Raw genomic sequence first — 18,827 nt, forward strand, 5'->3', positions numbered from 1 at the left:
TATCTGTCAAGCAGTAAGTGCTCTCCTGCTGCCTGATGTGATGCTGTTGCCAGATCCTGACACCTTTCTGCTGTTGTGGCTCCTCACACCCTCCAGACGCGCCTGATTCATCCTCACGCTCTGCTTCCACTCTGTTCTTTATCTTGAGCTTTGTGCACTTGTGAGTCACCTTCTGCTGCCAGGGATGGGCTCATATGCACACCCTAAAGATCTGAACTTTCCAAAAATAATCAATCACCAGGACTTCACTTTGCTTCAGTGGATCTCACATGAAGAATGTAGACTTGTATGTTGTATGACATGCTGCTGTGATCTGTGTCAACTCCTGGACCAACAATAGTCACAATTAGTGATCGATTAAGTGATTGATTATCTGTATTAGTATTTTCTATTCAATTGCTAACAAATAAAATGTGCTACTTTGGCTCACTTTGTCGGCCGGCGTCGAGCTACAATATTTCCTGAAGACTACCACGGAAATACAGCGTGTAACATTTTCGCAGACTGAAGGAGCCTCGGAGGCGTGTGTACTGTATTTATATTTTCATTTATTAAAATAAAAAAAAAATCTGTTAACTTTATAGGAAATGCTCCTGGGAGCTGTTTTCACTTTTTATTTTACGACAATATTAAAAAGTTCTCCGTTAAAGCCTATAGAAAAATTGAAACCTCAACAGCGTTACCGTTCCACCCCCCTACACATCCCTCTTCAGAGCAGTTAACTGATTTTTTGATTGAAATAGCTGGTTATCACAGTTACTCACTCAACCCCCCAGCCGGATATCACACCTTGAACTCAAGCTCCAGAGCCGCAGCCTGAGGAATTTCCAGGGTAGTTAAGATGAAGAAAAAACACTGACTGTGAAAGTATATAAAAAATATGAGACGATATAAAAACGAAACCCGAAAGCAACACGTTCAGCGTTTACACCAATAAATACATACGTTTGATTTGTATTATTGTATTGATCATTTTTTTTGTGTAAGGATGTGTAAATAATATATTGTGTAAGGACGTGTTTTTTTATCACACATTGAATGTGGCTGACACACATGACTTTATTTTTTACTGTCAGATTTGTCTAATGACTGGGACATCTCTCACTCACTCACTCATCTTCTATACCACTTTATTCTGTATTCAGGGTCGCGGGGACCAGGAGCCAATCCCAGGAGGCTTAGGGCAATAGGCAGGGTACACCCTGGACAGGGTGCCAATCCATCACAGGGCACACACTACGGGCAATTTAAGAACGCCAATTAGCCTAACCTGCTTGTTGGCCTGTGGGAGGAAACCCACCAAACACAGGGAGAACATGCAAACTTCATGCACACAGAGACGGAAATCAAGCCTGGCCGGAAATCGAACCCGGACCCTTGAGGTGCAAGGTGACAGTGCTAACCACTCCACCACCGCGCCGCCCTGGGACATATCGTATAAAGAAAAATAAATAAATAAATAAAAACTTTTTTTTTTTCACTGTGACATTATCATTTCCCACGAAATCAGATCAAGCAAACGCTTGCTCTCTGTGAGTCATCTGTGGAATCATGTACGTGCACGTTCTCACAATAACAGAGCACAAAGTGCATTTAGCTCTCTTCGATACTATTGAGTAATGAATTAGGAAACTAATCCTGAATACTGTACGGTCTGTATATTTATTAGTATGTAACTAAATACTGTTACAGAGTAAATTTGCACATCATGATTATGTGCAAAAGAAAGTTTCATACCAGAAACGTAGAGATGAGTATCTTTATGGGAATTTGCCTGTCTTACAAGCATGCAGTCATTTAATTAAATACATGCATTTACAGGTATTCATAAATAACTACATACTCATTTCTTTATTATGTGTAAAAAGGTTTTCTCTTTTACTGTTGTCTACAATTTCTGTTGTATACGTTCTTATTTCATTACACCCGTGTAGAGCATTGGAAACTGCAGGCTGTGCAACTCTAGAGCCGAGTTCAAGGTGTGATTCCTGGCTTGGGGTAATTTCAGTGGCTGTGATAAATCTACTTAACAAAAGCTGTTACCTCTCTGAATAGAGTACACATGGTTAAAAGCATTCCAGGAAAGGTATGCTGCAAATGCATATTGGTTTCAAGTATTGGTTATGGTCTCCTTCATCACTATTAATATAACTTATATAATCTGAGCATTTATTCGTAACATATACATTACTGCACAGTGAAATTCTTTACTCTTCACACATCCCAGCTTCTTGTAAGTTGACTAGGGTCATAGCGCAGGGTCAGCAATTATACGGCATCAGTGGAGCACACAGAGTTCAGGGCCTTGCTCAGGGGCCCAACAATGGCAACCTGGCTCAGCTGGGTCTCGAACCGCCAGCCACCACCACACCTCCTAATCAGTATCTGCATTGGTCCTCAACAAGGATCAATTCTTTTCCTGAATATCGTTTCACAATTTATGCTTCATTCTTCTACAAATGTACACTTCCGGTCAAAAGTTTTGGAACGCCCCAATTTTTCCAGTTATTTATTGCAGTTTAAGTCATTCAAGTCCAATGAATAGCTTGAAATGGTACAAAGTTAAGTGGTAAACTGCCAGAGGTTAAGCAAAAGGGTAAGGTTACTCAAAACTGAAAAATAATGTACATTTCAGAATTATACAAAAAGGCCTTTTTCAAGAAACACAGCTGTTCTGCAGCAATGGAAGTTGATCAAGCCTTGAAAGCTGGTGCTACTAATTCCCACCGGTGTTTCAACTTTTCTGGATTACTTACAACCCCCTCTGTCTGCATAAAAGCAGTGTTGGAACATACTGTGTTACCATACCCTCGTGAGCATCAGTTGAACAGTAATGTACTGCAGATAATAGTGTGTTGCGATAAAAAATGGCGAGAAAAAGGCAATTAACAATGGAAGAGAGACAGACCATCATAACACTTAAAAATGTAGGTCTTTCCTACAGAGAAATTGCAAAGAAAGTCAAGGTGTCAGTATATACAGTTTCCTTCACCATCAAAAGGCACTCAGAAACTGGGGCAAACTCTGACAGGAAGAGGTTTAGCAGACCCAAAGCCACAACTGCATCGAGGACAAGTTTCTGAGAGTTAACAGCTTGCGTGATAGGCGGCTCACAGGACAATAGCTTCAAGCACTGCTTAATAGTGGTCGTACTGTAGTAAGCAAGTATCAGTTTCAACTGTGAAGAGGCACCCTGAACCAAAACAGCTACCACAGCATTCTCCAGCGCCAAGCAGTCCCCTCTGGTATGCGCCTAGTTGGTCAGGGGTTCATCCTACAGCAAGATAATGACCCAAAATATTGGTCGAAGCTATGCCAGAACTACCTCGGGGAAAAAGAACAAGATGGTAAGCTTGAAAACATGGAGTCGCCAGCACAGTCTTGAACCCCATCGAGCTGGTTTGGGATGAACTGGACATAAGAGTGAAAGCAAAGCAACCTACAGGTGCCACACATTTATGGGAACGTCTGCAACAGATATGGGAAGAACTTTCTAAAGAATATTTGATTTTTATTGTAGAAAGAATGCCACGAGTGTGTTGAGCTGTTATATCTGCCAAAGGTGGCTACTTTGATGAGTCAAAAGTTTAGAATACATTTTGGTCTATAAGTTGATTCCATGATTTATTTTTTTAACTCCAATTGGTTATTTGTACTATGCTTTTATTTTAGAGTGCAATGTGACATTAAACTGCATAATTTCCAATAAAAAAACTGAACAAAAAAATTGGGTTGTTCTAAAACTTCTGACCGGTAGTGTATAGTATTTATAATATTACCATCTGGTCAACCAAAAGAGGATGTTTTTCTTAGTTCGGTTCATCTAAGAAATTTCTTCCTCAATTCAGAATGAACTGAACTAAAAAAAAAATCATCCTTGGCCACTACTGAAGACTTAAAGGAATCCCCTTCCATTTACAGTGGAACCTTGGATTACGAGCACAATTCGTTCCCCCAAAGCGGGCTCGAATTTCAAAAAACTCGTAAAGCAAAGCAAACTTCCCCATAAGAACAAATGGAAAACTTTCTTATGCTTTACATGCGCGCACGCAGGTGTTATAATAAACCGTACATGCTGTAGACACATGCATACAAACACAAAAATAAAGATGTTTTACACACACACAGTGTTATAGTAAACAGTACACGCGTGCATGGATGTTGATTATAATAGAAAGAGACGCGCACCAAGACCCAGCAGGAAAGATGATTATCCACAATTCCGCAGTGCAAGAAAGAGAAAAACCATTGGCTTGGTTGTGATCACGTGACGCTCGGCATCAAAACAAAAAGCGCATATGTGATGCATGACACTCGGTACTCGTAAACCAACTAGTTTTTTAAGTCAAAATTTATTAAAAATCTTTGCTCGTCTCACGAAACACTGGCAAACCGTGTTACTCGCAATCCAAAGATTCACTGTATTCACTTGCATGTCAATCTTCCCAAATTACAATATTTGTAATCTCTTCCCTAACTAAACTCTGCAGCACAAACCAGGAATCAGATTCCCAGTGGATTGTAAAAAAAAACCTCTCACACTAAGATGACATAAAAAAAACGTGTGTGTGTGTGGACTGAAAGCAAAATTATCATTTATGCTTAACATGCACAACACATTTACATTTATATTTTCGAATCTACAGGAATGTCTGTGCATTCACGCTCAAGCAATGCATCATATACTTTAAGCAAAGTGGGTTGTTTAACATTTGCAGCTTTGGCTACACATGATCTTACACTCTGTACTATTTTTAGCATGAAGGATGCAAATCTTGTTCAACAGACACCTAGATCATACATCCTCTTGGTAAGCGGATCTATAAAGACAGTTGCAATAAATAAACTGGAGAATCTACACAAAGTTCAAACAAACTTGGCTCCTAAGCTACATGGGGCGTTCAAGTCAAACTGGGATTTTTTATTGTACAGACTAACAGAACACAGTTTTGAGAGTGAAAACTATCCAATTATTATTATACCATATTATTTCTCTATATAATCTATTGCTACACTAATGCACTTATACTAGCGTTTCACTAGTGCTTGGATATCTAGCTAACCTGTTCACTTTGGCCTAATTAAGCTTTAACACGTACTCTGTTTTAGTGGCATTTACATATCCTCCAAGTCAGATCAACACAGGCTGGAGGAAACTCGGTACATTTACTTTGTTACTGTACTTATCTTAGTACAGTAAATATTTCTTGCATTTGTACTTTACTTAAGTCATTTTATTAGAGGATGCTATTTAATTTTACTTAGTTCAAAAGTACTATTCAGGTACTTCTCATTTCTGCATGATGTAGCATTACCTACCCACATTAGTGTGTAATATTTGAAACAGGAAGTCACCTTCTCACTGTAAGTGCTTTTCCTTTGAGACATGCCCAACAACAGAACAGTGACGAAAACAAGACTTTGATAACTCAGACAGACCTGTACTTTTGATACTTGAAAGTTATCACTTCTGTACTTTTACCCAAGTACACAAGTAGATGGAGTACTTTTACTTTTACTTGAAAAATATTTGACCTAGGGAATGCCTACTTTTACTAAAGTACAGTATTTGTGTACTGTGCCCATCTCTTCAGATCAATCGGTCAATCTGTAGCTGCTGGTTAAATACATTTTGGTGAATTAACAGAATTAAACCATTAGCTTTTCTGCTAACCATAAGCCTGGAATAACTTCAGATGGGACGATAAAATTTACTCAAATATAAAATGTATTAATAATTTTATTCATGCCATCTGCTGTCAAACATTCATCAAAAAACTTGCGCACATCACAGAATAAAAATTATGAATGCATTCTATATGAGTACATTTTATCGTCCCATCTGAAGTTAATGAGAGATTGTTAAAACACTGTTATGACTGTAATTCGCAGATGGATCATATTCTTTTTGCCATAACAGATTGCCACCAATAAAATGTGCTAAACCTGGCTAAGGAACACATTAATTTGACATTGGGGTGGTTAAATATAGAATAGTAATAATGACTCAGTTGACCTTGTACGAACATCATTATAGTGCAATTACTGTGCAAAACAATGTCATTTGATACAAATTGCACCAGCTGCTCTGTATGTCTACGTTAATGCCCTTAATGCCATTGTCATAAAGTCTTTCAGGGGAAAACTTAAATTCTACACTTCTAGTTATCATAGTTTACCACTTACAAGCAAGACTTTCTTGTGAAACAATGTACCAGAAGGACCAATTTGTCTTCTAACTCTTGGCTTTATTTCCTTTCCTCTCATAGCTTTTGGGTTTATCGCTCATTTTAATAACTAGAAGGCATGGAAATATTCATTCTGTATGCTGACAGCTGCTGGACTATTGGACACAAAGCAAAGAGTTTTAACTGGACCCACCATTAATGACTTCCAAATCATAGCCGTATATTAGACATGTTTTAATAATATCTTAGTATTATCTTACCAGTATTTTAGTAATATCTTAGTCATATCTCAACTATATCTTAGAAATATCTTGGCCATATCTTAACAATATTATAGTAATATCCTAGTCATATCTTAGTAATATCTTAATCATATCTTAGTCATATCTTGGTCATATATTAGTCATATCTTAGTCATATATTAGTAATATATTAGTAATATATTAGTAATATATTAGTTGTATATAATCATATTTTAGTCATAATCATATCGGAAGTTTACTGTCAAGCTGCAATGAATTTTACTACAATAATATTTCTACTTAATTTAACATAAACATACTATATTACACTACACATAATTTTTTGTTCTAATACGTATTTTACTTGATTGAACATTCCGCCCTCAATTTATATATGTTGATACTTGAATCTTTTCAGGGTGCATTTTTCGGTCATTTTTTTTTCGGTGCACAAAGATTAGTATTCATTGCATCCTTCAAAAATACAGCAGGAACAAGCTATGGTGGTTAAATTAAGTAGTTTAACTGCTAACTATTGCTGTTGACCACACTTGCAAGATGAAATCTTTAGCGGAAGTGTCTGTGAGCAAAGACGAGGCTTAGCATTTAAAACCACACAATTTACAAAATCAGGCTGGTAACCTCAATAAGGCTCAATAAGGCTCAGTATCAGAAAAAAAAGACTGACTCACCTTATTAGACCAACTAGAGTAGCATTGACCTTCCACCCTTCTTGCAAACACGCCGGGAGGTTGTTGTGAAAGACCTTCTCGCTGCTATTGGCCATTAGTCTTAAAGTACTCAGCTCACCCTTGCTGCAAAAACAGCAGAAAAAGCACAATTGAGTTGAATTTCTGTCATATCATTTTCCTTGGGGAAGTAAATCAGGTGTGAAATTCACATAAATGGGTTATACTTTGTTGCTGCTTTGTCATGTCTGTAAAAAAAAATGAATATTCCTGAATACCGAAGCACAGGAGATTTTCACTTTTACAAGAGAATGGAGCAAGTTTTTCAGATAGCACTGTTATACTACAGTTATATAACCCATTTTCTTTTTCAACTGTCATTATTTATCATTATGCAGGTCTCAATGCTTTGTTTTTAGGTCAGATTTCATGTTTCACGCTTCGAGGCGTTTAATATAGTCTTATCTCGCAGCCTGTTCCTTCTTCTGCAAATCAATGCAATAAAGATGGAGACAGCACAGAGCCCACATCCTGTCGCAGAACTCCTCATGAAGTACGTTAAAAAAATATGTCTGGAGCCGGTTTGCTGCTCTTGGCTTTCTTATAATCCGAATAATAAATGAAAATGTCTAATACGCTCGTCTATATAATCTAATCCAAAAAGAGGAAAGAGGTTGAGTGGTTTTACAATATGACAAACAATACCTAATAGCAGTAGTTCACAGAAGCTTTCAGTCATACGCACACCACAGGAAGCTGCTTATTGCCAGCGACTAAACTACCACCCCCAGGAAGCCTTTGGTAATAAGATCAAATGTCACCTTTTGTATTTGCATATTACTTTTATAGTGCATGGAGTACCTTCACGCTATGTAGACAATTACTTTTTATATCCTGTTAATCTATGTGGCTGGTCTTATAACTTACACTTAGAAAGCACATAATTTAACATCTGTAAAGACACTATGCAGTGTATATAAGAGCACACATATTGTATGTGCAGGTATTGACATGTGGACTGTGGACCTTCAGTTATTCCTCCAGCTTTCTCTCTCTCACACACACACACACACACACACACACACACACACACACACACACCTAGTGATACTCAGCCTCTTGGGTGTTCACACCTAAAATCTGATACTGCAAGTGGCAGTTAATTAAGAGATGATAGCAGACATTAAGGTGTGTGCGATAAAGGGAGAAAAATTCATGATGCTTGAAGGAAAGATGTGACATTTTATGGCTCAAATGTAATAGCTGGCAATTTACTGTAGGTTCACAAGGTTTTTAGATTTTTTTAGCACCTGGTACTGGTGTGGTTGCTAAAATCAGGGTGTTAAAAAAAAAAAAAAAACATTTTTGGTTAATCGCTCTCCATAATAATAGCATTTGCAATAGTGACCTGAAAAAAAAAACATCAAAATTCAAATGATTCCTCTAACAAGCAGCAATTGTTTGTTTGTTTTATAACCATCTGGGAAATTCCAGGTGCTAGGTGTTTTTCCATAAATGCTAGTGTGCCCATAGCAAAATTTTGTTGCTCAGAATAAGCTTTTTCTTGTCTCATGAGACTGAATCGAGCTGTCTCATTACAAGCCTGACTTCGTCTTTTCTATTTCTCCTAAACCCCACTTAGGAGAAACAAAGAGACATAACTGAGACACAAAGTGAGACATACTGTACTTTTGAGAAATCTAAGTTGTACATGAGCAACAGAACTGCATTTAAAAGGAGAAGCAAATGAGCCATATATAAGACCATAATGAGATTAAAGTCAGATATAAATGAGATGCATAAAAAATTAGAAATAAAGTTTTATTGAACATATCAAAAATTCTCAGTTAATAGCATACAGTGTAAAAAAAAATACAATTTACACAATAAAACAGACGCCAGCAAAATCTGGCAAATCAAGACACTAAATGATACAAAATGTCACCCAACCTGACAAAGATATTAAGTGTCACACTGCTCAACTCAAAGTATGGTTTATACAGGAGTTACACAAGGTCCACAGCTGGATGGTTGGATCTTTTTTAATAAACAAGCTAGATTTCGAAATAAAACATTTATCTATTACGAAGCAATTTTGTAACTGACTTTAGTTGTTACCAACCTACATATCTATATATCTTCATTTCAGAGATCCAACCTACTAACCCTCCCCTCCATCTACCCGTATGTTCAGAGTAAGATGAAGTATATAAAAAAATCTACTAAACACTTTTAGTGTAGATGGCCCTGTTTGTCAGAAAACCCTATCCTCGAAGCCCAAAGCATTTTTAGCCATTCTTTGCATTATGTTTTAATAAATATACTGTATATGAGTCATCTCTGAGAGTTAAAGGTAAGGAGCCACATTGAGACACCTTTGAGAAGATGCAGAAAATGCCTAAATCTCATTCAAGTCTCGAAGATGGCTCATTTTTGCCTAGAAGACACAGAAGAGATTAACATGAGATCTCATCTCGGAGTTTCTTTGCTATGGGTGATGCTAAAAATAATTCCGCTATTAAAATTCAGAAGGGAAAAAAAAACATTTGGTAGAAACTGCAAGAGGCAAAAAGCCAAGGTTTAATCAAACACATAACTTTTTTGTAATGAGGAAAAATTGTTTTTATGACAAACTGTAAAATTGGAATGGAAAGTACACTGGCATACATCATCCACACTAACACTAACACCACTGCAAGGTGAACTGAACAGCACTGATTATCAATTATAAACCCGTGACAAGATCATGGGCTTTCTTGTGTGGCTCATCTGTGGCTGTGGGGACTTGAATGCTGGTCATGTTAGAAAGGTATCAGAACACTCAGTGCATCACAGCTAGGGTTGGGTATCGTTTGGGGTTTTTTCGATACCGGTGCCAAATCGTTACTTTTAAAACGGTACCGGTGCCAAAACTGTGCCTGAACCGATACTTTACAAAAGCCACAAAATGATGGTGGATGACTCAAGAATACATTTTTACTGAACAAAAAATTTAATGCTTAAAATTAAACAGTAAATTAAAAGTTTAAAGTATATATGAATATATAAGTACTGTTGTAGTACTACTAGTACTAGCTGAAAAGCTATAATTATAAACAGAATCCATGTTACATTATTATTTTACAAATCGTTTGACCATTTGTTAGCATGAAAGCAAGATTTCATTACATTGGCCTACTACTAACCTGTGGAAAGGCTGCTGTCGTCATCATAATTTGTGGTCTCCTTTTTGCTATGGTTGGTATGACTGGGGGTGGGGCTGCAATTTGTCAAACACGATGCATCACTCTGCCTTTTAACTTTATTCCGTGTGCCTTGTTTCATTAGATTTGACGTGTTTCCCCCTTTACACGCAACTGATGTGAAACATTTGCTGCACGTCGCGGTGTCGGAATCCTTTCTTGTGAAATATAACCACACTTTCGACAGTTTAGTTTTAGGCATTTTAACGAAAGTTGTTTAATCAAGCAAGCTAAGATAGCGGTAGACCGCCTGCTGCCGTCGGAGCAAGTGTAACGTTAGTTGCTGCATTCACGCGCATCTCGGATGGTGTCTCATTTCCTGATGATTTGTGCTTTTAATTTTTTGATCTAATCTAATAAACTTTTAATCTACAAAAATAAAATGGACAGTAACATTACTGCAACAATATAATAAATTTTTCCGAACATTTCTGACACCCCATGAATGCAGTATTTAAATCTTACTAGCGATCATGTGTGTTGATGAATCTGATGCTTATTACAACTGTGCCCCAGAAAACAAATATTTCAATCGACAGTTCAGGCATTTAAGTGGCACCGAAATGAGGCACCCAAATTCCCGTTCTGTTTCGGTCCGGTACATATCGGTTATACTGTATAGGTACCGGTGCCGATTGGTTTTTGGTACCCAACCCTAATCACAGCCTGCCGCGTACGCGTCTTAGCAGCCGCCCCATTGGCTCAAGGGGGACTTAGACCATAATGAGCTTAATGTGTTGCATTGTAATGTTATAGCGAATGTTATAGCGTATACAAAGGTGTCATCATTTTCTATAACGGCAGCTCTGGGTGTACTGCACTTATTCAAATACCATAGCTTTTTAGCATAGCAACAACTTACACCACATGAAAAGTGAGACGTTTCCAGTGAGATGTTTATTTAGCATATTTGTAAGGAGTCTCCAATGTTACTATAAAGGTAAAGTCAGAGTTAAAAGAATAACTTATGATTTTACACTCTTTGTATTATGATTTTCAAGAGAAGTCATGCTTCAGTTACTGTATACAGCTAATACAGCATAGACTCTGACTTGATTTTTATTATTATATATTAAAATGTGAATAATATATGCAGTATATTAAAGGAGACATATTAGGCAGGATTTTTCACATTGGGGCCGTGGACAGTAGCTGCTCCAGTAGCTCTTTTTCACAGACATTCAAGGAGGAGTGAAACAGAGGGAGTTTAAAGTATGGAAAAAATGCATTGTCTGATGAGTATTTCAGCGGCAGCATGTGCACACATACTTTGGGAGAGTTCTGAGACCTGTGCTAACTTGTTAAAGAAACAGTATAATAAGGCACCTTTAATGCTACATATGAACAGATATGAACAAGCCGGAAAAATGGACCCCTGTCTCCTCTGTAAAAGCTATAAAGAAAAGGCCAAATTACCTCCGTCTTTAGCTGATTAATTATGTCGAATAGTGCTGGAAAATGTACCCATAAATATGACTCAATCAATTCTAGTTCAAGTGCTTTAAACTAATCACTATTTATAGCGGTGTTTTGCAATGTGCCACAGTAATGACTAATGCCATAATGAGATTATTCGAAACATATTTTCTATGTAATAGCAAGTAATAGCAATCTGAATCTGTTCCTACTCCTACTTCAGGAGTACAATCATATTTATGTAGTTTTAATGGTTCATATGTTTCGTCTAAATTTCTTTATGGTCTTTTGCACACCACTTAGAGTAAACTGCAACGAAATATTTTGATACGCAGCCAGGCAGACCCACCTGCAAAAGACACTTTTGTTCCTGCCGAAATGTGCGCGTGCAGTGAGGCACATCTGTACAGATGTGGACGTGCATCTTGCTTACACTGTCAGTCCTGCACTTACCTGGATAGCATATACTCAAAAGAGAAAAAATATACAAGACAAAAGGAAAAAAATGAATTTTGAATGAACCTAAGGAGCGCCTTAGATCCCAAGCACTGACACAAGAATTCAGCGATTCACACAGCGATGATCTGATAAAACGTGGCTCATGTTGCTTTCTCTCTCTTGCATGCGAATGAAGAGGCAGGCGACCTTGTGGATCATCAGTTAGGGACACTAACAGCTCTCTGTGATTCTCTCCGATTGTGAGAAGGTTGGATGAAAAATTTTATACATTTCATATGGATTTTAAGATTTTATTTAATATAATTCTCAATGTTTGTCTTGGTTCATCTGATTATTCTTCACCTAATGACTATGATGTGTGGGATTTTTTTTTTTTCTGCTTTAATTAGGGCCCAAGCCCTAGGACATCAGCACTATGACATCATAGTGACTATACGATCGCTTTACTATGATGGAGTTGATAGTGCCTCATAGTGAAGATGTTGTTATAACCTTGATCTTTGATTTTGAGGTCTGGTAAGGTCAGACCTCAAACAGTCCACACTATCAAATATAACTACACATGAGAACGATGCAGGGTACAACGTGAACAGGGTGCCAATCCATTACAGAGCACACTAGCCCACACACCTACACATTATGCGGAGTTTGGAAACACCAGTTAGCTTAATTTGTATGTGTTTAGACTGTGGGAGGAAACCAGAGTACACATGAGTACCCAGAGAAAACCCAAAAAACAACAATAATAAAAAATGTTCATTATCTACCTTATTAAGAAGTGATTTAGACCCTAGTAATTTGCTTTGACCGTCAGGCCATGGTTTTAACTTATTATATTTATTTATTAACTGCTTTATTCTGATCAGAGTCAACATTAATCTGCAGCCTTATGATGAAACACGAGGCACAAGAAACGGTTTTTAAAGTTCTTCACAGGTTTTGTTTTTAATCTGGACGTTAAAGTATATACTTTTGTCTGATAAATTCTTTTGGCAAAGCTGGCCAAGCTTTCTAGCTGTGTCATGCACTTGCTGTTTTCTGCTTCTGTTTTCAGAGCAGGGGGAAGAAACTGTTTTCTAGAAAAGGAAGAAACCACATGTTTTAAACTGTCTGTTGTCCCATAATTGCCCCGTTCATAATCACCTACGCACACAAACACATCACACCACAACCACAACGTCTCATCAACACTGTCTAGCAGACAAGCGTGAGTCGTGCTTCCTCTTTTTTATTCTTCTCCAGAACAAAATCAATAGAATCGATTGTGTGACTTTAGCAAAATACTTCAAACTATTCTGGGCGGTGATGTTATCTTAAGTGACTGATATGGCTTTCTGTCTGTCGGGTGAGCACAAAAAAAGATTTTTTTTTTAAAATGATATCATGTTTTAAAGGCAAGCAGGAACTTGATTCCGCCTTCAGTTTGGAGACTTTCTCACTTTCAAAACATTAAAAGTCGCAAGCACAGTGGGTAGCACTTTACATTAAGGGGGTTTTTACTGGGTTTTTTAATGTCCTTTTTCAAACACCATACGCAATTCCACTAAACGGTTACAATCTGTGAGTAAAAACCTAGCCACGTAAATTTGCATAAAACATCCCCACAATCAATCCCGTACCCTGGAGGTGCAAGGTGACCACAGTCCAAGTCGCCCCGTAACGCCATTCATATATATATATATATATATATATATATAGTGTAAATTTACTGCTGTGAATAAAAAAAATAATTTTCCCTTCCTGAATAGATTTTTGCATATTTGTCACACTTAAATGATTCAGATCATCAAACAAATTTTAATATTACACAACAATAAAATGCAGTTTTTTAGTGATTGTTTCATTAATTAAAGGGGACAATAAAGCCGTCCAAACCCGAGTTGACTTTTAATTCTTTAAAAAAATAAAAACATGGTTGCTGGTTAAAGATGGGGAACAAAAATCAGAATTGAACCCTCGACCCTAGAACCACTGTGCTCCCAACAATGATGCATTAATGATTAAGTTAATAGTTTGTTAATAAACATCAACATCAAGCAAACGTCACCTTGTTTAAACCCTTCAGCTCGATAACCATCCTGGAACACACCTAGTCCGTCATATAAAATGAAAGACAAGTGATTTCTAAATTTAATTAGAGGTTATACATATCCTGGAGGAAGTGCAGAGGGAAGTGGCCCAGTTTAGCCAGTCTGATGCATTGTATTCCGAAGTGTTCAGCCTATCTCTGTTTTAGCAGTAGGGAAGTAAATCAAACAGCAGAAACAGCCTTTGGATTGGAGTGCAAGAGAAAGAGGTACACAGAGATGTAATAGTTTGGTGTTAAATCAAATCAGAAAAGATGAATTGAATTTCAGACTGAACAAAGGAAAATAAAGCCTGATCCCATCCCATCCCAATTCCAATCCCCCCATCCCATTCCCAGTGGAGCAAACTGGAGGATGAAGATTGCTATAGAAACTTCAGTGCTGTGTTTCGGAGGAAAAGCAGACCTGATGATGGTGTGTCGGTAACAACAATACAGAAGAATAACAAAGCGCATGAGCGTGTGTGTGTGTGTGTGTGTGTGAGTGAGTGCATGCTGGAGGACGGGTACGTGTCGCGCCTTACCTTGAGACTTCCTGATGCTCGCTACTTCTTGCTCTTTCTTTCGTCTTGTAGAAGATGAGAAGCAGGCCGATCGTGCACACGGTCCAGCGTTTCCGCGTCAGGCGCATTTCGCACACCGAGCCCATCTGCATGCTTTACACCGGCTGCCTTTCTGTTAATTCTCGCGAGCATACATACATACATACGCTCTCTCTCTCTCTCTCTCCCTCTGTCTCTCTCTCTCTCTCTCTCACACACACACACACACACTCACGCGCACGAACGCACGCTCACACACACACGCTACCCATTTACTTACTCAGCAGCTGCAGACACAGACTCCACGAGCGCTCGCTTCTTTTTTCTTTTCTTTTTTTCAAACTGAAGGTCAAACCAGCCAATCGGTTTCCTAATATGCAAATTAGCCTCCCCGCCAAGCCAATGATAATGACAGTGGGCGTGTCGCTTTGTCCCTGAAGTTGGAGCTCAGGAGCAGACAGAGTGAGGAGCGCGGCGAGACGAAATAACGAATCGATAGCGAAGTCCCCTGTAGTGCGGCACTACAGTTTAACATTGTTTGTCTGGTTTATTGACGAATGAATAATGAATATCTACTGCGTGAAATAAATGAGGAGAGTTTTAAGCACTGCGTTTAAAATGATCTTATAGAGGAGGGTCAAACCCAGTCAGTAGTGTTGTTCAGAATCTTAACCTCAGCACATGATCCTGAGCGTAACATCAGTATGGATGATACCAGGTGATATCAAAAAGTTTCAACATTCAAAATGTCCACAATGCTGCAAGCGTGCACTGGAGGACCTGTCTCGCCTTTTTCCGTTCCGTCTAGATGATGGGCTCTTCATTTACAGATCATACCGTACACCCATGATTCTCTGAAATCCACTGCACGCTGAAGGAGTTCTTGGCAGACTTCAACGTGATGCTCCTTCTGCTCCCCGGGGATGAACTTGGCATGTTCAAATTACACGTAAGGACAGCCTGAACTGTTCCGTATGACAAACTGATAATGGCAGCAATGTTCCGGATTGTTCTCCGACTATCAACACGCGCAAGAATGGTTAGGCCATTTTCTGGGGTTGAGGTTGTTGAACGTCTTCCTGATGTCTCATCGTCTTCCAGTGATGTTCTTCAACTCCTGAAGAAGCCACGTGCCACTCAAAACACCTTAAACGTCTCATCGCAGCATCGAATCATGGCAGATTTGTCCAGTTTCATGTTTGCTGTTTGTTCTAACTTGTTGTCTGTGATGAAATAGCAGACGTGGTGACGCACGTGGTCAGAATAGCACCAGTTGCACAGCTTTTGATGTACACAGGACGGTGTCTTTTGGCTCACTGACTTTTTCAGGTCGTTGCTCTCTGTGACTGTGCGTGCAGCCTTGTACTGGCATCTGTTGGCGTGTTACAAATCCAGTCATATCTTTGTTGAAAGCAGACAGAAATTATATCTACATTACCGTAATAACATATTTTCCCCTTTCTGAATTTTTGTTTGTCAGAGTTGAATGATAAAGATCATCAAAGGATTTTGATATTACACAAAGATAACCTGAGTAAATGGAAAATGCATTTCTTTATGATGATTTAATTTATTACAGGAAAAAAAACTGAATTAAGAAAACAGTTAAATAGAACCTGTCTGACAAAGTGAAGCATGCTAAAAAATTGCAAAAAGCAGCACGATCTAAACCAACTCAGAAACAGATGAGAAACAAACAAATTGCCACGTATCAGCCCGCAAAGGTTACAAAGTGAGGCAAAATTCCTCCACTGCGACCTGAAAGACTCATTGCCAGTTATTGCAAAAGCTTGATAGCAGTTGTTGCTGCCAAGGGTGGCACAACCAGTTATTAGATTTAGGGGACAATCGCTTTTTCACATAGGGCGTTTTATATTTAACCAAATCATTTTTGGCTAATATTAAAATTTGTTTAATGATCTACTTCATTTAACTGTTACAAATATAAAAAAATAAAAAAATTCAGGACAGGGCCAAAATATATTTTTTACAGCATTATATAAATACAGCATTTCTATTACTTTCTATTCCGTCTTGTGTTCATCACATGTGTTCCTTCCTCAACTGTTGCTGCAAAGTTAAAGGCAAACAACTGTGCAGAATGTCATTATATACAGTAGCATTCAAAGTCCCTTCATTATGAATAGGAGACTCAAACCTGCTGCGACATGACAATCTTGCCAATTCTGGAGGGGAAGAAAATCACATTTCATACAAACTTCAATAATTCTTTTGATTGTGTAAAGCTGCTTTGCGACAATGTTAATTGTTAAAAGCGCTATACAAATAAAATTGAATTGAATTGAATTGAAAAAGGCAAAGTGGAAATGTTAAACACCGATTGCACGTCATCGGAAACCTCAGCACCCCAAAGAAACCCACGGTGAGGACATGAAAACTCCACCCACACAGATCTGAGGCCAGAATCGAATAGGTGCAGAGACCACAGGGCTAACCACTACGCCACTGTGCCGCCTATACACCTTGAGTAAATGCTTTGTTATGGTCAGGATCAGGTGTTTCTGAAACCTATGCACCATGATAACCATGAACACCAGACATAAATACATCATTGGCAGAAATACACCATGAATAGAACTACATCCTGGATAAGAAAGAGCTCTGTAGGGGATACAAGACACAATATACACACATAGACACTTGTTTATAAATAGGGGTAATTTAGTGAAGCCACTCTATCACTGGTACCTTTTTTGGAAAGTAATAGAAACCCTGAGAAGCTGTTGGAAACCCACAAATATATGAGTACGATAAAATACATCCTTGTTGTTTTAAACATGGTAAATATGTTGTTTTTGAATTTTACCTGTTGAATGAATTTTAAGACAAATTGTTTGTTTTGAACATCAGTGTCAATGCCAATGATAAAAACAAAAGACCACATTTTTTATTTTGAAAATTATTTTTTTGAAGAGGCATGTATGAATTCCATACAAGACTCAAATTATAATTTACATTTTAGCTTCAAGATAGCCTTAGCCTATTTAAATAAAGATTAAATAATAAAAAATTGATGAAAAATGTTTGGGGGCACAGTGGCGTAGTGGTTAGCACTGTGGCATTGCAACTCCAGTTTGTGTACGTATATTCCCTTCTTGGTGGGTTTCCTCCAGGTAATCCAGTTTTCTCCCATAGTTTAAAGACATTCACATTGTCATTGGTGTGTTAAATTAAATAAATAAATAAATAAATAAATAGAAAGGTTTATGGTAAAAAATTGATAACACTAATGTTTGCAAATCATGATTATAACACAATTTCAATGGTACAGTATGTGTTACAATGATATGGTTTACCATACACCATATAGTAACCGAGTAAAGTAAAATGCCATAGTAACACCATTATACACCATTATACATTTTTAAGGATGATGTTCCATTAGCTACCATTCAGGGAGACAGATATAAAGAAGATTGCATTTACTGTCATTATTACTTTATTAAAGGTACAACATAATGCTCACCTCTATACAGCTAAGTGCTTTTTAAGCCGCTATATTTGCAGCAGCATGGCATAAGACCTAAACACCATTTGGTTGAACATATAATCTAATAAGACCTAACTCAACAAGTCCAGCCCCATCACTCCCAACAATGGAAGGCATATGGATAATGGCTCAGATGAGATTTCATCCTAGCAATACTAGACATGAACTTGCTTTTATAAAAAGTCTTGTTCTGCAGTATACCGTGGGCCCATTAGTTCTCCATCTGGGGTCATCGCTTAGCCGAGATCCAGCTTCCGGAAAAGGAATGAAAGCTGCACTCGGATAATTTAACCAACTTCAAGCAGCACGCGATTTATACAAAACAGGGGCACAGTGAAATGCCAATTGCTATCATCTTCCGAGAGAGTGACACAGAAATTGAAGGGCTGTTCATGCAAAGAGCTCAGTGCAGCCATGATCTAAGAGCAGAAACCCCACCAATGACAAATGTT

At 38.0% G+C, this 18,827-nt stretch overlaps 1 protein-coding gene across 2 annotated transcripts in view; it reads right to left on the reverse strand.

The window, feature by feature from the left end:
* st8sia4 (ST8 alpha-N-acetyl-neuraminide alpha-2,8-sialyltransferase 4) overlaps positions 1 to 15,406 on the reverse strand; it is a 32,770-nt gene extending 17,364 nt beyond the window's left edge. Inside the window, exons 1-2 of one of the 2 annotated variants that reach the window (XM_053515653.1) lie at positions 14,847 to 15,406; positions 7,123 to 7,245 (exon numbers count right to left, since the gene is read on the reverse strand). In XM_053515653.1, the coding sequence (XP_053371628.1) occupies positions 7,123 to 7,245; positions 14,847 to 14,977 (254 nt within the window). In that variant the 5' untranslated portion in view covers positions 14,978 to 15,406. Of the gene's footprint in view, positions 1 to 7,122; positions 7,246 to 10,304; positions 10,389 to 14,846 lie in introns of those variants that run through there. The other variant, XM_053515654.1, reaches the window with a different exon arrangement.
* Positions 15,407 to 18,827: the final 3,421 nt, after the last annotated feature.

The sequence above is a fragment of the Clarias gariepinus genome, chromosome 17 (genome assembly GCF_024256425.1).
Source record: "Clarias gariepinus isolate MV-2021 ecotype Netherlands chromosome 17, CGAR_prim_01v2, whole genome shotgun sequence".
Classification (NCBI taxonomy): Eukaryota; Metazoa; Chordata; class Actinopteri; order Siluriformes; family Clariidae; genus Clarias; species Clarias gariepinus.